This window comes from Melanaphis sacchari, unplaced genomic scaffold, assembly GCF_002803265.2.
Source record: "Melanaphis sacchari strain LSU unplaced genomic scaffold, SCAv2.0 Contig77_pilon_pilon, whole genome shotgun sequence".
Classification (NCBI taxonomy): Eukaryota; Metazoa; Arthropoda; class Insecta; order Hemiptera; family Aphididae; genus Melanaphis; species Melanaphis sacchari.
Genome location: NW_020271547.1, coordinates 222,423 through 245,139, shown reverse-complemented (window position 1 = coordinate 245,139; position 22,717 = coordinate 222,423). Strand labels below are relative to the sequence as shown.

The following is a 22,717-nucleotide window of genomic DNA, read 5'->3' as shown; positions in this document are numbered from 1 at the left end:
GAATTGTCCACGTAGACCAAATCACTAGACCTGAAGATTTGAAAAATTGGTGGCTATATCTCTAATAATGTAGGGATGAAATATGAGAGGATTTTATTTCAATCCTACCTTAAAAGGCGTAAACATGTTTAACATTGTATTTACATTTTCGGAATTTTGAGAGTTATGAAATTGATTTTTATTTCTAAAGTTGCCTATAAAAATACCTAAATATCAATATTTGAACTTTCCACTCCGATAATTATTATACCTTATGTTGTTAGGATAATCAATTGAAAACCATAAATTTATTTTTATACACAAAAATTAAAAAGGAATATTATATAGGTGTATATTTGAGAATTTGAGATATTATAGGAGTGACTTAAAGTAAAATCCTTTCTTATCTCATCCCTATACCATTAGAAATATATACCACCTTACCATCAATATTTCAAGTCTCTAAACCTAATAGTTTGGTCTAGTTGTTAATGAATGAGTGTATCGGACATACTTATTCTTTTTATATAATATATATTATGTAGATAATATATTTTTTTCTGGATATATTATTATTAACGCGAATATTATATTTACATTATACTATTAAGGTTTTAATTCGTAATTATTATTTGATACCTAATAGGTATATTAATGGCTGAACTCTGAATTTGATTAAAAATTAATTTTATGAAAACGTATAAATTAACTAGGTGTATGAAAACTTGAGGAACTTCCTCCTTACTACAACAGATTTTTAAAGTAATAGATAATAGCAGTTACCTAGTTATTATGTAACTGGAATAGCCAATAGGTAATAACATGAGGAAAACGATTTCGAGAATTATTAAATTAAAAAGTATACGTATATGTCTTAGAAAAAAATTGTCCATTTTTATGTTGATAAATAGTGGAAAAAAAACTAATTGTCTACTTTTTCCCACCGATGTACACTGCTACTCTATTTCTAAAAATATTCTGCAATTTCTTATTTATAATACCTACTCTATTACATAGACGCACATAGGGGGGGGGTGCTTGGGAGTGCTTAGCACCCCCAGGCTTCAAATCAGCACCCCCAGTTTCCTGTAAAATTTATTTCAGTATTTTATCAATCATTTGAAAATTATTGTGATTCATTGGGTTGGTATTTTTTTTCCATTACAAATAGACAATATGTAGCTTATGAGTTCACGATTAATAATGTATTGATTGTATTGTATGAATGCACGTTGTACTGTTCCAGTTTTCGTCTAAACGTTGAACATTAACAGCAATCATATAATAAAAATTTGCATTATCTAACAGACAATTAAATCTTGTTTAAAATTAATTAGTGAGTAGATATTATTATTATTATTATATATATAATATAAATACATTTTAATATTAATTATAATAATTAAAAATTATTAGAATGCAGTTTGCTATGGTATTAGGGGGGGGCAGCCCCCCACGAATCTGTTTACTGTAAATTATTCCAGCACCCCCTAAATTCACACCCAATGTGCGCCTATGCTCTATTAGTAGGTAAGCTATTAATAAGTGATTTATTTATTTGATTTTAATTTTATTAATTATGGCCTAATCTAACCTTACTAGGTAATACACTATAATACAATAGATAAAAATTATGACGTTCAGATTTTACATTAATAATTTTTTTATATCTATTGACACGTTAGTTATGTACCTACTTATGTACGTAGTATATAAGTAGGTACCTACCTACACCGTACGTCTATACAGTATACACAATGCCGAACACGTGTCCCTGACTTACATAAAGTATATTCCTTTCATTATTATTATTATTTATTAGCATCGCAGTATATACCTATATAGACTATAACAACTATTAAAATTCCCTGTCTACTCTACTTTCGTGTTTCAATTAACTGCTATAGCCGACGGCCGATTATAGGTACTCTGGTGGTACTCACACTTTACCACGCGCGTATAAGTACAGTACATCAGATAATATAGTAATTTTCAGTAAGCTTCAAAGAATCCTACCTCCACGGATTCATAATGACGTTATTATAACGGATTAGCAATATTAGCTTTGGAATTTAGAAATGTGAGATTTTCAAAGCCCATATTTAATCGAATTTAGATAAAATGCAAAGAAAATAAAACTAAATTATTTAACTATGAAAATTAAAAATTATTTATTTTAAGTTGTGTTAATTGTATTTATTATATTATTAGTTCTATAGAGCTTAACATGTATAATCTATTTATAATCTTTTATCGAAGTTTTTATTTCTGAATGTTTGAACTCTAAAAGTTATAAATTGTAATGTATTAAAAATACTATAGTTAAGTAGTGAATTATTAATAAAAAATGTTATATTTTATGGTAAATGATACAAGTAATTAGTAAATACTGGCACTATATATAAAACCTAACATATACAACTTCCTTCATGTAAGAGAGTAATAAGACATTGAAACTTTATAGTTTTTAATTTTTTTTTTCTAAAAAGATTTAAAGCAGATAATAGTTTTTGTTAAAAATTTAAGTTTTAATGTCTTCCACTCTTATGCATAGGAAATATCAACTGAAGTGTACCTATGTCTTAGGCTTTTTACTGAGTGTTTATTTTGTACATGTATATCAGTATATCGTATACATATATATACACTTTGATGTTTTAAAGATTAAAGTGCAATACTTAAATGTAATTGGTTTCATTATAGGTTTTGTATTTACTAAAAAATTCTATTTAAATTCATGATATTTATTGACATTTTGTTGAGGAAATTTCCTTGGAACCTTTTAGTTAAGATATAAATTGTTAAGTTTAGTTATAGCCTTATGGCTTATAACTAGGGCTAAATAGTGAATTCATGCTATAAATCTCTAGCCTTATTTATAACTTTAAAGGCTATAAAATATTTTTAGTAACACATATCTATCTCAAATTTGTATATAAAGTTATAGTTTTGAGTACTTAATTTTTTATTCACATATGAAACGTTAACTCCGAAAAAATAATTTGTTAATTATGTTATGAAGGATATATTATACATATAGATATCTATATATATGTAATAGGTGAACTGTTTTGCTGACTAATTGTCGAATGGGTCACTTCTGTAATGGACGTATTTAATTTTAATTTAATAATAAATCATGGTAGCCGGTAGGTATAGAAATAATAATTTGAGCAGAAACGGCCTATCATTGTATAAAATTAAGTATAAAATTTCACAATATGTTTTTTTTTATGATATTATTAAAGTTTTTTTCTTTTACTATTAGTATTAAATATGTACTGTTGATCAATTTGATTTTTGCCAAAAACATTGTAAGTATTTATTTTTAAATTTTTATTAAAATAATAACAATTTAAATATAATTTATATAATTTTATTAATACATTATTTTTAATTTTTGAGTAAATACCTAAACAAAGTCAATGCCTAGATTCAATTTGAAAAAAAAGTTAAAAATCAAACCATTTTTACTGCTCCATAAGGGGATGACAGTCGTCACACATTTAAAAAAAACATAATATTGTAAAATCAATCATATCCATTGTTCCACTTAAAATTTAAAATATTAAAAAAATGTTGTCTTCTTTATTTTCTTATTTTTATTACTGTTTACTTTTGTGAATTTGAGTGATTTTTCATTGTAACTGTTGATATACGCATTCATCAGTCACATATAGATTAATTCTCAAGACCCTTAAAGAAAAAATTATTGCTATTTTGTAGATTACAATATTAGAACGATTTTATTGCTATTATTAGATAAACTTGTTAGTTGTCGCCTGTCGGGGTCTGTCGTATAAAGTAATATTACTCTATGTACCTTGTTGACTGTGTATGATAAATGATAACAGGTTATCATTTTACCATTTTAGTTTTTCTTTTAAGGTTTCTTATCGATTTTTGTTGCTACAAGAGGCATCGTCGTCACCCTGACCATTACTACATGTCGAGCTGAATCAAGTTTTGAAGTGCACAACGTTTACTGTCTTGTCGGTCGTCGCGCCCGTATTCTCGTGATAATAGCGTTACACAGGTTACACTACACTGTTTTCGCATTTGTTACTCACTCTCTCACTCTTAATTCACTTCTGTTTTCCATATTTTTTCACGTCATTTTCGGTTTGTCCAAGGACTTCCGTGGCTGTCATCTTGTTTTACGTAGTACACAATACACATGATAGTACGTACGTTCACAAGTACTACTTCTTTGTGCCTAATTACTTATTATTTGTTATCCATATAGTCGCTGGTGAGTAATACGGTTCGTGGTATCTACTATCGACACCTATTCTCAGACTAGCCAGTGATTACTGCTGTTCAGTTATACAGTTTCAGTAGTCCACAACGCCGCTATTCGTTCGGTTCTAGTAATCGTTCGTTTGGTTTGAGAAATTTTACATCATATCACTTCTGAACCCCATGTAGCTCGCTCCTAATCAAATTGCTCGAAACGGTTTTCAATTTTTTTTCAATCGATTTATTTTTTTTTCGTGTGACGACACGCTTGTTACAGCAGTGTGTACTGTGTAATATACATGATCGATCCTGCAACACCGTCATCAGATAATCGTATCTACAGTATCATTAATCGCTCGATTTTCGTCCATACGCAGTAAGTAAGTCCAACCGAACATAACGTTCTACTTAATATTTATTTATAATTTTATTTTCTACGGTAGTAATGTTTCTGTCACACGGCGGACCACTTAACCTCCTCCACTACATCAAATGTCTACGCGTTTTTTTTTTTTTTGACATTTCACAATGTTATTAGATATCAGTGCAGTTATCTGTGTCGTCCTACTTATCCTAGGTCAAGGTGACATTTGCATAAATCGTGTTTGATGATTCAAATTATTGTGCCCCTAAATAACCCATTGACCCACTGCTACAATAACTAACTCACAAATCAATGCCATTTTTTCTTTGTATAAATCACTACCAACTGTAAATGTTAGCTTTTAATTTTAATACTGCATAGGTGTATACTAAAACTATTGCCATAATAAGATTATATTACATATTTAAATATTTAAATATGTAGTATATTAAGTATTTAATATTTAAATACATAAAACATTTACACTTTGTATCATATTATTATACTTTGATCTATATTAGAATAGACATTATACTATTATAATATATTTTATTTGTTTTTATTGTATTATTATTTATTTATTTATTTTTATTATATTAATAGACCTATGAAGAATAATTAATTTGTCTATACATTTATTGTGTTAAGTAAAGATAGGCTTCCTATCATATCATTTCATGAGGACCTATATAGTAAATGATAGTATATTAATGTTGTTATACATTGATACTAAATTATCAAGAAAGTTAAGAATGCATTTTACCAATTTATTTTGATTTTATTTGAGTAATTATCTGATTATTTCTACAGTTAATTATTTAATATTTTTAAATAATTGGATGATGAACATTTAATATAGAACACGTGTCAATTGTAAAATATTGCTCAATATTAATTCTTGTAATCTAACAATTTTGCTTATATTGATAAAAAAGGAAAACTAGTAGTTATTTAAATTACTCAATTATAAAGTAGGTAGTTAATTAAAAATTATATTGAAATGCTATGTGAAAAAATAAATACCAGCTTACAAAATAATCAATATTGTAACATATATGTGTTTAAATTAACATAAAATTTAATATTTAATAAAATTTATTGGATTATTTTACTCCTAAATAATATTTTTTCTTATAATTAAAAAAATTAAACGTCCTTGTACTGCTTTCAATTGATGTTTGGCTTTGTACCAAAAAGTAAGTTGTTAAATATTCTATTTATAAAATCACTATTTGACTATTTGTCTTATATAAAATTGTAACATAAAATGAACTAGCATGTATATTTCATATTTACTTACCTATAGATAATTTAAACTTAAAATTTATACTATTGAAGTAAAACATATAGGTTTCTTATTTACTTACTAAATTTTGTATGGCAAATTTAAAATAATATTTATTTTCATTTTAATACCTATGCCAGTGATCTATTTTACATAAGATACTTATTGCTTAAAAAACTATTAGTTTTTTGAATATATTATTATTATATTATTTTAAGCAGTTGAAAGACTATATTTTTTGAAAGAAATTTATTTTTTAAGGTTTATACTTTTTTAATCAAAATATGCATTTTTAAAAGTAAAATATTTTTGAAATACCTTGATGTATTTAAATAAATAGTTTTAAGTTTATAAAGTTTGGATTTATTTACAAATGTTGTTTTGTAATGGATTTAAAATATAAATTTTTAAAACTGTTAGCATTTTCTAAAATAATGAGTGTTTAAGTATTTTAAGTTATATTTATTAATAAATTTGTTTAGGAATAATGCATCGAGCACAGTCAGTTGTAAATCAATTAGTTCCTTATGTTCCAACAATTGTTGGTAGACAAAAATTTGCAACATGGTTAATTGGACCAAAATCTAGATCTCTGATAAGAGCTACTCAATCATTACCCATTGTAGAGAATAAGTATTCAACTAATGTTAACCAAGAGCAATTTCTTAATGGTACTTCTGCTTCTTACATCGAGGATATGTACAATGCATGGTTAGCAGATCCCAAAAGTGTTAATGTTGTAAGTAAAATTATTTAGATTTATTTAAAATATAATACTTTTTATTATTTATTGTTTTATATTTGTTTAAAGTCTTGGGATACTTTTTTTAAAAATTGTGATGCTGGAGCTCAGCCAGGTGCAGCATATCAGGCACCACCATCACTGGCTCCTCCAGGCAAAAATGAGGTGTTGTTATCTAGTATATTACCTGCAGTTCAAAATACAACAGCTATTGGTGGAGCATTTAGTGAAAAAATGATTGATGATCATTTGGCAGTACAAGCGATTATAAGATCTTATCAGGTATAATATCTTATGTTATAATGTAATAGAATCTTAAGATTTTAATTTATGGTATGAAATATTAGAATAAAATTTTTTTATAAATAAAATTATAAATTATAATATGTATTTATATTTATACAGTAATAGATGTGCAATGGTACTAGTATATCACATTTGGTCCTTGATAAAAAATTGACAATTTCTTATTCTTGGTCCTCCTCAATTTCTCATATAGCAATAACATTTTAATCTTCCCTTAGTTTATATATGTTGAATGTTGTTTATATAGATCTATTTTACTCTGATGTTTATTGTCACATACAAACTTAAATGTTTTTTAAAACCTTAGCATAAATTCGATATAAATGTAATGCCAGAAATATCAATAATAATTAATTAAAATGTAACATTTTAATTATTTTTTTTATTTAATATAAACACATTTATTAATTTGAATAATTAAAATTTAATTTGTATATTATATTTTAATTATTGAGCATAATTTAACTACTATTTAATTTAAACTTTTGGTATTTTATTTTATATCCATATATGATATTTTTTATTTGAACTGGTTTTTACATTTGAATTAGCAGTAAAATTAAAATATTCCATTATTTAATACAAATAATTGATATTATAGTTGTTATTTATGGTAATACCAATATCTAATATTTTTGTGATACTATTTGTATTATTTTTAATTTATTTAATTGAATTTTGAACTTTAAAAATGTAGGCTGATATTTTTTAAATGTATGTTTTATGTTTTTTTTGATTATAATAGTACTGATTTGGAAAGCTAGACATTTTAAATAAGGAATATATTACTTAAGTTTTATACACTATAGGTTCGAGGTCATTTTGTATCTCAAATTGATCCCCTTGGATTTACGAATGCAGATTTGGTAAATGCTCGCAAAAAAGGTAGACCTCATGATGTTGTTCTAAGACAACATTCAATTGGTAAGATTAGGTTAAGAATGTAAATAGACATTTAAGGTACTTCTAAACTGTTTTGTTTTTATGTTCTCAGTACTAGTGTGTGCATGTTTAAATTGAGTTTTTCTGTTAACCATAAGTAACTAAATTAATGGTTATTATTATTAAAAATATTATTAATTTTGATAAATTTCGTAATATGATATAATTATATACATACACATTATTTATGTATTTGATAAATCTTTTATTAAGTTAAATATTTCTAAAAAATATAGGATGATTTTTTTGCTGAGATAAGGCTCAAAATTAATACATAAAAAAAAATATAAATACATATTTTAGTGTTATTATAATTTAAGGACCATGTATGGGCATGTGCAAAGGGTTATCTTAAGTAAATGATTATTGTGTATACATTTTCTATCTAGTAACAATATTCCAAAAAAAAAAAAATAAATAAATAAATAATCCATAAAATTAATAAAGTTATGGTAAATTATGAATATTTAACTGAAAAAGGTATATGTTAAATAGATCACTGTAATGAATGTACTAAATTTGTACAATTAAAATTGTTATTTATAGATATTTTAAGTTCAAATTTAGATGAAGTTATATATTTTATTGATTAATAACAATGTTAATTATTTTGTTACAATTCTAAAACCGTTGAGGCGTAAAACTGTTATGAATATTATTATGAATTTTTTACTTAATATTTTTAAAATAGGCGTGTAAATTAATTTTAAGATTTATTTATCTGTTTATCTAACTTTTATCTATCTATTCTACACTATGATCTTATTCACACTATTCATAATTAACTGGTTAATATCAATAATATAATATGGTATAAATATATATTTTTATAAGAATTAATTACTATTAATTTAAAATATGCAATATTTTTGATAAAAGTTATACAGTTTACCTAATTACTATAATTAAAATAAATGAATTAATTAGCTATGTCAAAAAACATAGATTTATACTTTTGGTTTAACAAGACAGTGTCAGAATCGTTCTTTATAGACATTGGTCTATCATTGAATTCAAATTTAATACATCCATTACAGTGACCTACTAGACATATAGCGTATAGCAGAGCAATTTTTAGGCAGGTTAGGTTTATTGCTTAAAATCTACAATATTAGTTACAAATTAGTCTACAATACTAGTTTTGTTTTACAGTTATTTCATTTTCAGTAATATTTTTATTACTTTAAAAATTTGACCATCTCTTGACTTACAATCCACTAATAATTGTGTTGATTTCATTTATTTGTAATATATTGATAGGAAAATTATTTTTGTATAGATTCTTTCTACATTTTACTTATTGATCAATTTTAATTGTAATATTAATTAAATAAATGTTTTTAATACGTACAATATAGTAAATTTTTGTTTACCAGTTTCAATAGTGTGCTTTTAGTTTTTATTGTAGAGTATAAAAAATATAAATATATGAAAATGTTCATAATTCACTTAAAAATTAAAATGTCTCAAAAAACCAACAGGAGAACACAAATAATGTTTTTAACTAAAAGTTTGATAACAGGTCAATTTACTCTACTATCAAAACTAAAAGTACATTATTGAAACTGGTGAGTGAAAATTTACCATATTATATGTGTGTAAGATAAAGACAACACATGCGGGTGCGACATTCTCTTAATAAATATACAATTTAAATTATCTGAAATTTTTTTATAATTGATTGCTTTTAAATATTAAGCTATTTATAATATATTATTGTATATTAATATTATTATAGATTTTAATATATGCATACAATTTTTATATTGTCGATTTAATTCAAATCATATTATAATCAGATTTAAAATTCAATAGAAAATATGATATTTAGTATTTTTAACTTTATTATATAATCCATAGGTGTTAATTAAAAAAAAATTTAGGTATAATAAATTGGGTACTTATATCTATATAATTTATTTATTTTGAATTTGTCTACTGTTCATAAATTTTGATAAATTAATAATTATTTGTTACTTTATACAGTTTGATCATTAACATTTAAATGTATCTATTTAATACAATTTTTATTTTTTACTAATATAAATTGTTTGTTTTAAATAAATATGTTTGTGCTTTTTTTTTTTTTGTTTGTCGTCTCATTAGATACGAGGACATCATATTGCACGCCTTGATCCTTTAAATTTAAATAAAGTCGACCAAGATGATAGACTGCCCCAAGAGATTTTATATGGTTGCTATCCACCATTTGGTAAGTAGTACAATTTGCACTAAAATCTTAACTGCAATATTGTGTTGGTTTATTAAATTTGTTTTGTTAGTATAGATTATAGCTATTTTTTTTATAAATTAATAAATAATAATATTTAGTTTATTTTATTGCGTAATTTGCATGAGGTTTTGACTAATTTTTAATTTATATAATACATTAATATTTGTATAAATCCCAATATATTGTAAAAGTTAAAAGTTTATTATATTTGAACTTACATTTTAATAGCTCAGAAAATAGTATTCAATCTATGTATACTAGGTATTATAATTATTATTCTAATAATTAATGAGTAATAACATATATTAAATTTGTTAATTACTTAATTTCTGTTGCATGCATATGATTGATTTTTAAATAATTCTTAGATAATATTTTCATAGATCATTAATGTAAAATATATATTCACTTATGAACATTTAAAGAAAATAAACATTAATAAATTAACTTCAGATTTTATGGAACTTATAAGAATAACATACATACTTAATTAAATGAAAAAATATACATTAGGTAATAACTTAAAATATCAAACTAAAAAATATAAATTGATGTTTTATTTTTAAACTAATGTTATTAATTATTAATAAATAGATATCCATCAAATTTTATTTTAGTATTAGAAAAAATGCAATATTTTCAAATTATTTCTGTTAATTATACATAATATAAATGCACACAATTTGATTTATGTTTGAATTACTGCATCTTGTTATTAACACAAAGTATTAGCCATTTTCTTTCCTAATTTATTAAAAGCAGGTTGATAAAATTTGCTTTTTGTTCATTGTTGCTTGTTTTGTCACTCTTGCTTTTTCGTATACGTTTATAATTTAGCTTTAATTATATAACAAGTTAGTATCAGATCATTAAATTCTATTGTTTACTATAACCCAAGGCCCTATACTAGTGATCGGAAATTAAATTATATGGCAGTCCAGATAATTTGAAAAAAAATTTCGAGGGCCAGAAAACTTGATATTAGTTGATAATTGTTGTGTTATTATGACTATTATTGTAAGGAGTGATAAACAATAAACACCATCGTATTCTCCAAATAAATCATAAAAATAGATCATATATCTATTATGTGTGGAAAATCAGCTTTAAAAAAAATACTTCTGGTGATCCAGTTATTTCCCTTTCATGGGCTAAATTTGGCTGCCTAATGTTGACACTTGCCTTATACTTTAACACAAATTAATGAATTATAGTGAGACATTTTAAGTATCTCAGGAAAATAATTTGTTTAGAAAATATTAAATTAACATTTATTTGTTAAAATAATAAAAATATCAAATTTTTAAATAATTTATTCATGATTTAAAATAAATAGTTTTGAAAGTTAAAAATTTTTTTTGCTAAATATCATTAAAACAATTTGCAATCATTTATTTAACATTGTAGATTGATTATACAGTTTAACTTTGTAGATATTATTTTATCAATTAGATTTTATTTTAGTTTTAATAATTTAATATTTAATATAATGGATATTTTATTTTTCACTTTTACTTCCACTAAGCACTTAATAAAAATAATTATTTTAACCATATTTTATTTTTTTCTAATTAAGTATTTCTATTTTAAACTTAATTAATATTTTTATTGATTTTTGGACTTGTTTTTTTTTAAACTGAGAGTTTATTTGTAGGCAAACCACCCGATAATACTACATATTCTCAACACCTACAGAATAAAGTAGCCGAATTAATGGGTATGTAGTAAGTTTGTGCTATTTATATATATTATATTTTTATTATTATTTATGCATGCTATACATTATGATGATTTTGTGTGTGTTCTGATTGATTTTTAACTAACATAACTATTTAATTAAATTTTGTGTATCTGTATAATTTCATTATTTAGGTTCACCTACACTTGAAAAAATAATGTATTTTTACATTAAGTTTGTCTTATTATTATTATTATTTTTACTGCTATTTTTTAAGTTAATTCAACTTCTTTGTTCTAATTTAATAACAGAGGAAGCTGATATGGAACGTGTATTTAAGCTACCATCTACAACATTTATTGGTGGCAAAGAAAATGCATTACCATTAAAAGAAATTTTGAACCGTTTAGAAAATACATATTGTCGTTCAATTGGGGTTGAATTCATGTTTATTAATTCATTAGAACAATGTAATTGGATTAGACAGCGAATGGAAACACCAGGTATCATGGAAATGGAAAAAGAACAAAAAAGGCTCATATTAGCTCGACTTACTCGAGCCACGGGGTATTAATTCAATTTATTAATTAGATTTAAAAAAAAATAAATAAATAAACTATTAATTTATTAATTTATTTAAAAACTCCAGTGTTTTTAATTTCTATTTAATTTAACATGCATCTAAATCATAAAAAAACTTAGTATTTTTTTTTAGTGTATGAAATGTTTGGATTTTTTTTATTAGATTTGAATCCTTCTTGGCCCGTAAATGGTCTAGCGAAAAACGGTTTGGCTTAGAAGGGTGTGAAATTTTAATACCAGCTATGAAACAAGTTATAGATAAGTCTACTGAATACGGTGTAGAATCAATTATTATGGGTATGCCTCATCGTGGAAGATTAAATGTTTTAGCAAATATTTGTCGTAAGCCTTTAAGTCAAATATTTACTCAATTTGCTGCATTGGAAGCTGAAGATGACGTAATTTAATATTTAAATTATTATTTATTCATGTTTAAAATGAGTACGAAATCTATTATAAATCAAAGTGTTTAATTAAATACTATTTTTAGGGATCAGGAGATGTGAAATATCATTTGGGTACTTATATAGAACGTTTAAATCGAGCAACAAACAAAAATGTACGTTTAGCTGTTGTGGCTAATCCATCGCATTTAGAAGCTGTAGATCCAGTGGTACAAGGAAAAACTAGAGCTGAACAGTTCTATAGAGGAGATGGTGAAGGAAAAAAAGTTAGTTTTGTAACTTATTTAAATTGTTAGAATTACAATTAATAAGTAAATAGAACATTATTATTTATAAAGACATAATAACTTCACATAATCATTATATTTTTATTATAAAATAATCAAAAATATTTGAATTTTATTATAAACATAATCAACAATGATATAACTGCAACAACACATCACCTTCATCAACATTTAGCCTTTAAACATTTGATTTACCAATTGGATGATACAAATTAACAAAAGTAAATTCTCTCAGGTCACTTTGCATTTCATTCTAGTATTTACCCAACCACAAAACTTAAAAAAAAAGCATAGCGGTCCTGAATGAGACCAAGTATTTAGGTGTTATTTTAGATGAATATCTTACTTAGAATTCTCATTTAAAAAATTAAAAATACTTGTTAATAGCAGACTTAAAACTCTTTCGCCTCTTTTTAAAGTCTAGACTAAATATTAAAACTAAAACTTTATTATACAATACAATGATAAAATAAAGCTGGTTATTCATCATACAGATTTAAAGGCCAGGAAAACCCTTCAATATTTGTCTTATTCAATCTTTCCAAAATATAGCTCTCCATACTGTATTGAGTGTCCCATGGTATATGTCCAACTACTCATTTCATAAAAACTAACAAATTAAATATTTTGCAGATTTTACTTAAATCCATTATAACTGATTCCATGTTTAATTTAACTAATCCCTTCATTAAAAATACGGTTACATTATATATCACTGATAAACTCCATTGCAGGCTTAATGAAATTGTAATTGTAATAGCTAATTCAATTAATTGATGTTGGTAGATGTGTACAATGGATGTCTTTCACGAAATTCCTTCAATGTTATGTTCATGAGTTATCCAAATTACTCATTGTGCTATAATTTACAGATTGTTTTTGTATTTTTTTGTAAAGAAAAGTGTATATATGTATAAATATAATATATAATATAATATGATTAATATAGATGATCATTGTTTTTAATTTAGGTTATGTCTGTTTTACTTCATGGAGATGCAGCATTTTGTGGACAAGGTGTTGTGTATGAAACATTTCATTTATCTGATCTTCCTGATTATACTACTCATGGAACAATTCACATTGTTGTTAATAATCAAATTGGTTTCACCACTGATCCACGGCATTCGCGATCATCACCATATTGTACTGGTAAGGTTTTCAAATAATACAAATATATTAATATTTATATAACATTAAATAATTAGTAAATAATTGATTCAAATTAATTTATATATGTACTTTAATACACTAAAAAAAAAATTATTTCTAACATAATTGTTACAATGCCAATTCAAAAGACTAAGTGTATATAATAAAAATAACGTGTACCATAAGCATATTAAAAATTAATAAATAAATAACACAATATCAAAATTAATTTGAAATATTATATTTTTTGTTGTAGATGTTGCTAGAGTGGTAAATGCTCCAATTTTCCATGTTAACTCTGATGACCCAGAAGCAGTCATGCATGTGTGTAATATTGCTGCTGAATGGAGAAATGTTTTCCATAAAGATGTTGTCATAGATCTTGTAATGATTTAGTAATAAATATATATTTATGTTCTTATTTAATTTCTATGTTTCAATTAAAGGTAAGCTATAGAAGATATGGTCATAATGAAATAGATGAACCCATGTTCACACAACCTATTATGTACAAAGTAATAAAAAAAACCCCACCAGTTTTGGACAAATATGCAGAAAAGTTAATTGAAGAAAAAGTAGTTACAAAAGAAGAAGTTAAAGTAATAAGTTAAATTTTTTATTTTTAGTTTACACAATTTTAAACATAAAAATATCTATAGTATAATGTATAATTTTTAACATAACAACACTTTATTTTTTAGGATGTTTGGGATAAATATGATAAAATTTGTGAAGAAGCTTACTTGACTTCACGAAAAGAAACGACTATCAAATATAAAGACTGGCTAGATTCCCCATGGTCAGGATTTTTTGAGGGTAAAGATCCTTTAAAAGCCTCAAAGTCTGGAGTCAAAGAAGAAACATTAACACATATTGGTAAACGATTTTCGTCACCTCCTCCAAATGCTGCTGAATTTGTTATACATAGAGGTAAAAAGTATTACTCATTTATTGTACTTTTTTTTAGTGAGACGGGGAGTATTTGAGGTTTAATTAATTTTATTAAAAGAATGTATTTAATACGCCATAAAAAGTTCAAATTATTAAATTAAGGTTTCAATGAAATTAGATGATATATTATTACAAATTTAATTTTAGGTATTGAAAGAATTTTAAAGGCTCGCATGCAAATGGTTGAAAATCGTACAGTTGACTGGGCATTGGGTGAGGCAATGGCTTTTGGATCTCTATTAAAGGATGGAATTCATGTTCGATTAAGTGGACAAGATGTTGAAAGAGGCACATTTTCTCATCGACATCATGTACTTCATCACCAACTTGTTGATAAAGCTACATATAGACCTCTGTGTAATTTATATCCTGATCAGGCACCATATACTGTTTGCAATAGTTCTTTGTCTGAATTTGCTGTGTTAGGTAAATTTTTTTTAAATTTAAATTTAATAAATATATGCAAGTAAATTGTATACTTAAAATATTTCTTTAATCATTTGATATTTTATCTAATTTTGGATTTAATAGAAAAATGATGATAGATTCAATTTAATTAAAGTTTGATATGTTTCCACTCAAGGTTTTGAATTAGGATTTTCGATGACCAATCCTAATGCTTTGGTGTGCTGGGAAGCTCAATTTGGTGATTTTAACAACACTGCTCAATGTATTATTGATCAATTTGTCGGCTCTGGACAAGCTAAATGGGTTAGACAATCTGGTCTTGTTATGCTATTGCCTCATGGTCTTGAAGGAATGGTAATACATTAATATATTACTATTATTATAATTATTGATGTTAATGTATAGTTACTGAAATTTAATTATTTTTGTATCTTTCAGGGACCAGAACATTCATCAGCCAGACTTGAAAGATTCTTACAAATGAGTTCTGATGATCCAGATTATTTTCCTCCAGAAAGTGATGAATTTGCAGTACGTCAATTGCATGATATTAATTGGATTGTAAGTATTAGTTTTTTAAATTTAAATATTTGTTAAAAAAAAAAAAAAATTTTTTTCTTATCAAGGTTGCAAATTGTTCTACACCAGCTAACTATTTCCACATACTACGTCGTCAAATTGCTCTACCGTTCCGTAAACCACTGATTATGATGACTCCTAAATCTTTGTTACGTCATCCTGAAGCTAAGTCTAGTTTTGATGAAATGAGTGAGGATACTGAATTTTTGAGAATAATTCCAGAAAAGGGTACTGCAGCTGATAATGCAAGCAATGTTAAACGATTGATATTCTGTTCTGGAAGAGTATACTACGATTTAACCAAAGCAAGAGAAGAAAATAATCTCGTAGATACTGTAGCTATTGCTCGAATTGAACAAATATCACCATTCCCATTCGATTTAGTCAAACAAGAATGTGCTAAGTACCCTAACGCAGATATTTTATGGTCACAGGAAGAACACAAAAATCAAGGACCCTGGCCTTATGTTCAACCAAGGTTTCACACAGTATTGAATAACACCAAGACTATTGGGTGAGTTAATTTAATTATTTATTTATAAATATAAGAGTGTTATTAGAGTGAAAATATAAACAACTATGGTTATGATAGTAAGATACTCAATTATAGACAAATATAAACATATATATATATATATAATGTAATGGTTCCACTAGTTTCTGTTTACAAAGTATTTTTTATATTTATACAATTAATTAAATTTAAAAAATAGTACAAAGTAATTATTTTTACCTAAAAAGAAAGATTTTTCAACAAGTTTATGACTAACTACAAACACTTTTTGTGTTTTAATTGCTTTGCTGATCCTATTTATGTTTAAACAAAATACATGCAGTGAGAGAGTATGTATAGGAAACAACAATAGTATTATGTTATTTGTGCAGGCCATCTGTTAAAAATTCTGACGGATTTTTTTCACGAATATTTTCTTTGTGGTCAAATGACGATGTTACAAAAACAAGTTTATCCGACCAGAAAAATTCAACTCGAAATATTAGGTGAGATTTCAATAAATATGATTATTTTAAATTTTGAGTGAGACAAGAAATTTATTTATTTAAGATTAATTAATTAATGTTTATTTGTTTTATATTTGTATTAGTCATCATGTTCTGGAACAGTAAAAATTATTTAACAATGAGATGGTTTCTGGTAAAAAATTTAATTTAGTTGATAGTTTTAAAGGAGAGGAAGGTTATATTAGGTTAATACAAAGCTCCTCGTAAGTTTTTCATTTCTCAGTTAAAACTTTGAAAATCTATAGTCATAATATTTTTTATAAACAAATAAAAATTTAGAGAATAAAATTCTTATTGATATTGTATTCTATTTATTAAAAAAAGATAGTTAAATAGGTACCACTTTGTTGTACAGTCGATGACAAGTGGACTACTAATGGGAGTGTTAAATTTGAATTCAATGATATTTCATTGTATATAAAAAATGATTCTGAGCGGAAATGGTCTATCAGCCTATATGATCAATTAGTGATATATTTTTTTAATATAGCTATTAAAGTAATTTATTGAATTATTTGTATTTAATTATTATAACAATATTTATTTGTACTATACTATAGCAACTTATGTAACTCAAAATTTAATAACATTGTTTTGTAAATACTGTAAAATAGTAAAAATAGATTCATAGTATAAATAGATATCTTACAGTCATTTTTAAGTGTGCAGAGAAATCGTTCAATGAAAGTTTATAGGAAAGATAACGAAATAGAGTATTACTAAAACGAAGACGAGAGAATGATACTATTCTTTTCCTGGAGAGATTGAGGTGCCGATTATATCTAGTGGTGTTCCTATACTTTATTGGAAGGGATACTGCATATACAAAGTATATTCTCATGATTTTTTTTTAATCATAATTATTGTGGTGTTAACTCTCAAATCTCAATGAATTTGCAATTTGATGAATTTGAAAATCTAATTTTATCACAAAATTCTTATTGTTATGTCATATGGTACATGAAAATTTTTTTCTTTTTTTTAGCTCTCAAAGGTTTATAATTAAAATTGTTAAATTATCTGAATATATCCTCAAAAAATTTAGTAGAAATAGGGAAAATTACTGATTATATCACTTATTACTCATATATTACTTATATAACTCAAAATCATCTTTTAAAAATACTATAATACAGTAAAATTAATTCCTAGTACCTGTAAATAGATAATATTTTAAAATAAATGAAAAATGTTATTGCTTATAGTAAAATTTATAATAATATAAATTACATAAAAGTTTAAGTTCTCGCAAATAATATTTTTAAATTATAACAAAATAATCAACACATTTTTGTTATTTATCATTAAAATAAGAAAATTTGTCCAACTTGAAATGTATTTAAAAAATATTGCTTTGATATATTATTTTAAATTTTATGGTTTCAATATAAACAACTTACGAAGAATCTTGTATTAAATTTTCAAAACTGATACAAAAATAAAAGTATTTATTCATTTTTAACTACGAAATAGTTTTCAATTTTTTGCGATTTTAACAAATTTTGTTAAAATTGTAACTTAAAACACATAAAATAAATGTATTTTTATATTTTTTTATATGTATAAGAATAACTCTTGTGGGGTTTTGTATTACATTTTTAAGAGTTTCGACCTAGCTAATAATTTTTTATCAACATTTATAGAAAAAAAATAATTAAAAATGGAAAAATTATTTTGCCTATAAATAATTCAAAAAGAGTTTTTTAAAACATGAAAATGATCATATAAACATTTGATGAAAATGTCAAGTATCTACAGGTTAGAATTGTCTAGGTTATTCGTTTTTGAATTACATAAAAAAAAAACAAAATGAATTTTGTTGAAAATTAGATTTCCGTAAAAATGTCCAATTTTCCTTGGTGTCTTGTTTGTTTTTCTCGGGTATAAATTAAATAATAAATTTAATTATGGCCTCTTTGAAGTATAAACTAGATCCAATTTGATATCTAAATCTGCCCCTAATTTTAAAAATCGAAGTATTTTACAATCATTGCTCAGAATCTAAAGTAACAGCATGTAAATATTCGAAATTTTCACCAAATATTTATATTATCATTTTCATTATATGATAACATTTTTAAACAATTTCAACTTTTATTAAACTGTTTATAGGCATGACAAATATATAATTTTCTAGTTTTTAATTTTTTACCTTATATCTGTTTAAAAATACTAAAAGTATATAGGTATATTTTTTTTTACCATTTACATTTGAAATTAGAATTTTGAAGAAATTTGTAAATATTGCAAACAATAAAATAATTTTAAAAATAGTTTACAATTATTGTAAACTATTTTTTAGTTAAAAATTCATAAGAACTTTTTATGTCTCATGTTAAAAATTTAATACAAAATTCCTTATAAGTAGTTCATACCATATCATAAAAAATTTAATAAATACATTTATAGAAATAATTATTTTTGAAGTTCAATTTTGGACAAAATTACTTATCAAACAATAAATAACGTTTTTAATTATTTTATTATAATTTAAAAACAATATTTCTGGGTACATAAAACTTTCGCGTATATTATATCATTATGAATTTTACTATGCCTAATGTGTCATTTTATATTTCTTATGATAATATTTTTTATTTTATCAATTTATTTTTACTTTTTTACAGTATTTACAGAAAGATTTTATTAAATTTTGAAATATATTTGTTTTTATTTTTATTTTTTATTAGTTTATACACAATCTATAAATTAGTTTTTTACAATAAGAATATGAGCTAGAATTAAGTATGACATGAATCACATGATATAAGAAGTAACTCAGTGGCTACACTTTACATAAGTTTTGAAATATAAAATATATTTATATTGTATTGTTTTAATAATTAAATATACTAGTAATATAACTAATACTATATTTTCGGAAAAAAATTTATCAATCTATTAAAGTTATGTACCTACAGGCTACAAGTAAAATAATTATTCTAATACCAATAGCAAAAGTCTTATTATGAATTATACTTACATAGTGATATAGGTTGATAGACGGTTTCTACTCAGAATCGTTTTTCGTATATAATGAGTAATCAGTAATCACATATCATTCAATTCAAATTTAATAAACTATAAGTGTGACCCTCTCGGCCTCTCGACACCTAATGTATAGCAGAGCAGTACCCACTTGCTCACCTTTTTTTTTATGCCTCGGGGCTTATTATTTAAACTGACCAAAGGTCTTTATAAATACGTTTAGTAATTGTTTATATTTTGCATAATTAATATTAATAATATATGTTTTATACATTGATGAAGTCGTTTCAATGAAATGGGTAGCTTTTGCTCTTAATCTAGATTCTTAAATGAATCTGTTAGGTTTCAGACGCTTATGATGTCTTGATATCTTTGAAGATAGGTTAGGGAAGGTTAGGTTGAGGGAAGATGTCTAATAATTGTATGGCCAATGTATTGATATGGTGATCTAAACTCGTTTCGTACTTGTGACCATTGAATTTAATTTGTTGTTATCAACAGTATCATTTCACGTTGCTATTCACCCTTTCAATTGTTTCATTCAAACTGGTTGGATGCAATAATCTAAATAGGATAATGTTTTGACAGTGTTATAATACATTGGTGTTTGACTTACTGGCACATCTTTACTGTAGAATTCCATAAGTTCAAATTAATTTTATAATATATACATATAGTAGACTTTGTTTTCAAAATGTTAACTTAGAGTAGAATCCAACTAATTGAAAAAGTTTTTACATTTTTTCTTCAATTTGCTTTTTCTGATGGATATAATATTTCTAGTTTAGATAAAATTCAAGTGCATTCTAAGGTATTTAGTTAAATAATTTTGTATTGTTGATGATTTATTCAGTACAATTTGGATAATTTTGAGTTTGTGTAACGTGTTTAGTTAACATATATTTTAGTGTAAATCGTATCTTAATTCCTGTATCATCGGTTAACAGCTATCATTGTGTTGTTTTGTATATAGTAGGTACAGATGGGTCCTAAAACACTACCTTGTGATATTTCTATTAATATTTATTTTCATTTAGTTACCAATTTTTTGTATCTGTCTCAGAATTGACGGTTAGGTATGATTCAAGAAGTGTATATTAGATGACATAGACAAAGATAATATCTATCTTGATGTTTCATGAGTAGTGAGTTGAGGTAGTGTCAATGTTGAGAAACTCACCAAGAGCAATCTAAAGAAATGAATGAACATCAAAAACATTGAGTCACTTTCTTTTTATTGAAGTCAAATTTAATATTGAATACTTTACCGGGTTTATTTGATACATATGTTTTTTGTAGGATGCATATATTATGTTACTTTGAAAACAACACATACATACAAAACAAAATAAGAGTTTATTTTATCATTAAACACTCATTATTTCAAAATATATTAATGTTTTGATAAATATTATTTTTTACTCGAAATAAAACAAAATTTTATATGTATATATTTTTTTCTTAGTGACAATTTACATTTTTAATTCCATGTTCTTAAGCAGATTTGCAAAAATCAAAATTTGGATGAGTAATTTATGAGTTACAATTATTTTAAATTTAAGTTAGTGGAGTGAAATGATACGAAGAGTTATTCCGCAAAATGTTTGTCTACTATTCAGCTCGTCTAAATTTTAAATACTTATAACTACATGGTATTATATATGAAAAATATTAATATAAACATTTAATAAAAAATTGAAGTACTACGGTTATTTGTATTTAAATTATATTATAATAATAAAATTAATTTTGTCAAAAACATGTTTAGCGTAAAAACCCAGTTTCCTCGATTATTTTGAAAAGAACTGGAACTTTTTGATTTTTATCTCCCCAAAGTTTCAACTTTATTCACAGTTCTACTAAAAAAAGTTTAAAATTGATTTAATTTGTCTTCTATTAATTGTAAAAATAAAGCACACATATTTTAATATATTTTATCGTTTTTCTCAGAATATTAAAATATTGAACCATTTTAATAAAACAATTCATATGTACAAAAATTTTAAAATTTAATAAAATTTAGTGTAGTATCTTGTACTTAAAATTGAATAATATGTAAAAATATATTATATAAATTAAATTTTGATAATGAGTATGAGTATTGTTTAAGAGTGTTTTAACTTAGAATATAGACAAATTACCACAAATTTAATGATTTTCTAATTTGCCATGAAGTTGTTTAATTTTTGTTTATTTAAACAGGTGAATTAAAATACTTATAAATATTTTGAAAAATATGTTTATTAATTACATATAATTGAAGAAAATTATTATGTTTGTTTTTATAGTTATGCTGGACGACCAACAGCGGCATCATCTGCAACTGGAAGTAAAATGCAACATTTAAAAGAATTAAAAGCACTTCTTGATCGATCATTCGCAGTTTAAAATTAGTAAATAAAGCATAAATTATTTAAATATCAACATAATATCCAAGTATGTGGTAGATGTTATAAATCAAATTCTCTGTATCGTTAAAATATAATATGCCAACACTTTATGTGTGATCCAAACTTATACATACATTGTATTAAAAATTGTTAATTTATTATTTAATAAAAATGTTATTAGTATTTAA

At 24.4% G+C, this 22,717-nt stretch overlaps 1 protein-coding gene across 8 annotated transcripts; it reads left to right on the top strand.

Moving 5' to 3' along the window:
- Window positions 1–3,932: 3,932 nt before the first annotated feature.
- On the top strand, window positions 3,933–22,717 carry LOC112601388 (2-oxoglutarate dehydrogenase, mitochondrial). Of its 8 annotated transcripts, XM_025349001.1 has the most exons (18): window positions 3,933–4,162; window positions 4,226–4,598; window positions 6,350–6,606; window positions 6,679–6,891; window positions 9,964–10,069; window positions 11,745–11,807; window positions 12,080–12,335; window positions 12,514–12,748; window positions 12,841–13,020; window positions 14,013–14,193; window positions 14,450–14,577; window positions 14,640–14,792; window positions 14,895–15,123; window positions 15,292–15,570; window positions 15,728–15,906; window positions 15,991–16,113; window positions 16,179–16,645; window positions 17,017–17,171. In XM_025349001.1, the coding sequence occupies exons 3-18, from the start codon at window positions 6,355–6,357 to the stop codon at window positions 17,132–17,134; spliced, it is 3,162 nt and encodes a 1,053-aa protein (XP_025204786.1). In that variant the 5' UTR covers window positions 3,933–4,162; window positions 4,226–4,598; window positions 6,350–6,354; the 3' UTR covers window positions 17,135–17,171. The 8 variants fall into 8 exon arrangements, with proteins under 8 accessions (XP_025204786.1, XP_025204787.1, XP_025204783.1 ...); XM_025349002.1 differs by having other exon boundaries at window positions 3,933–4,594; XM_025348998.1 differs by lacking the exons at window positions 3,933–4,162; window positions 4,226–4,598 and adding an exon at window positions 5,704–5,778.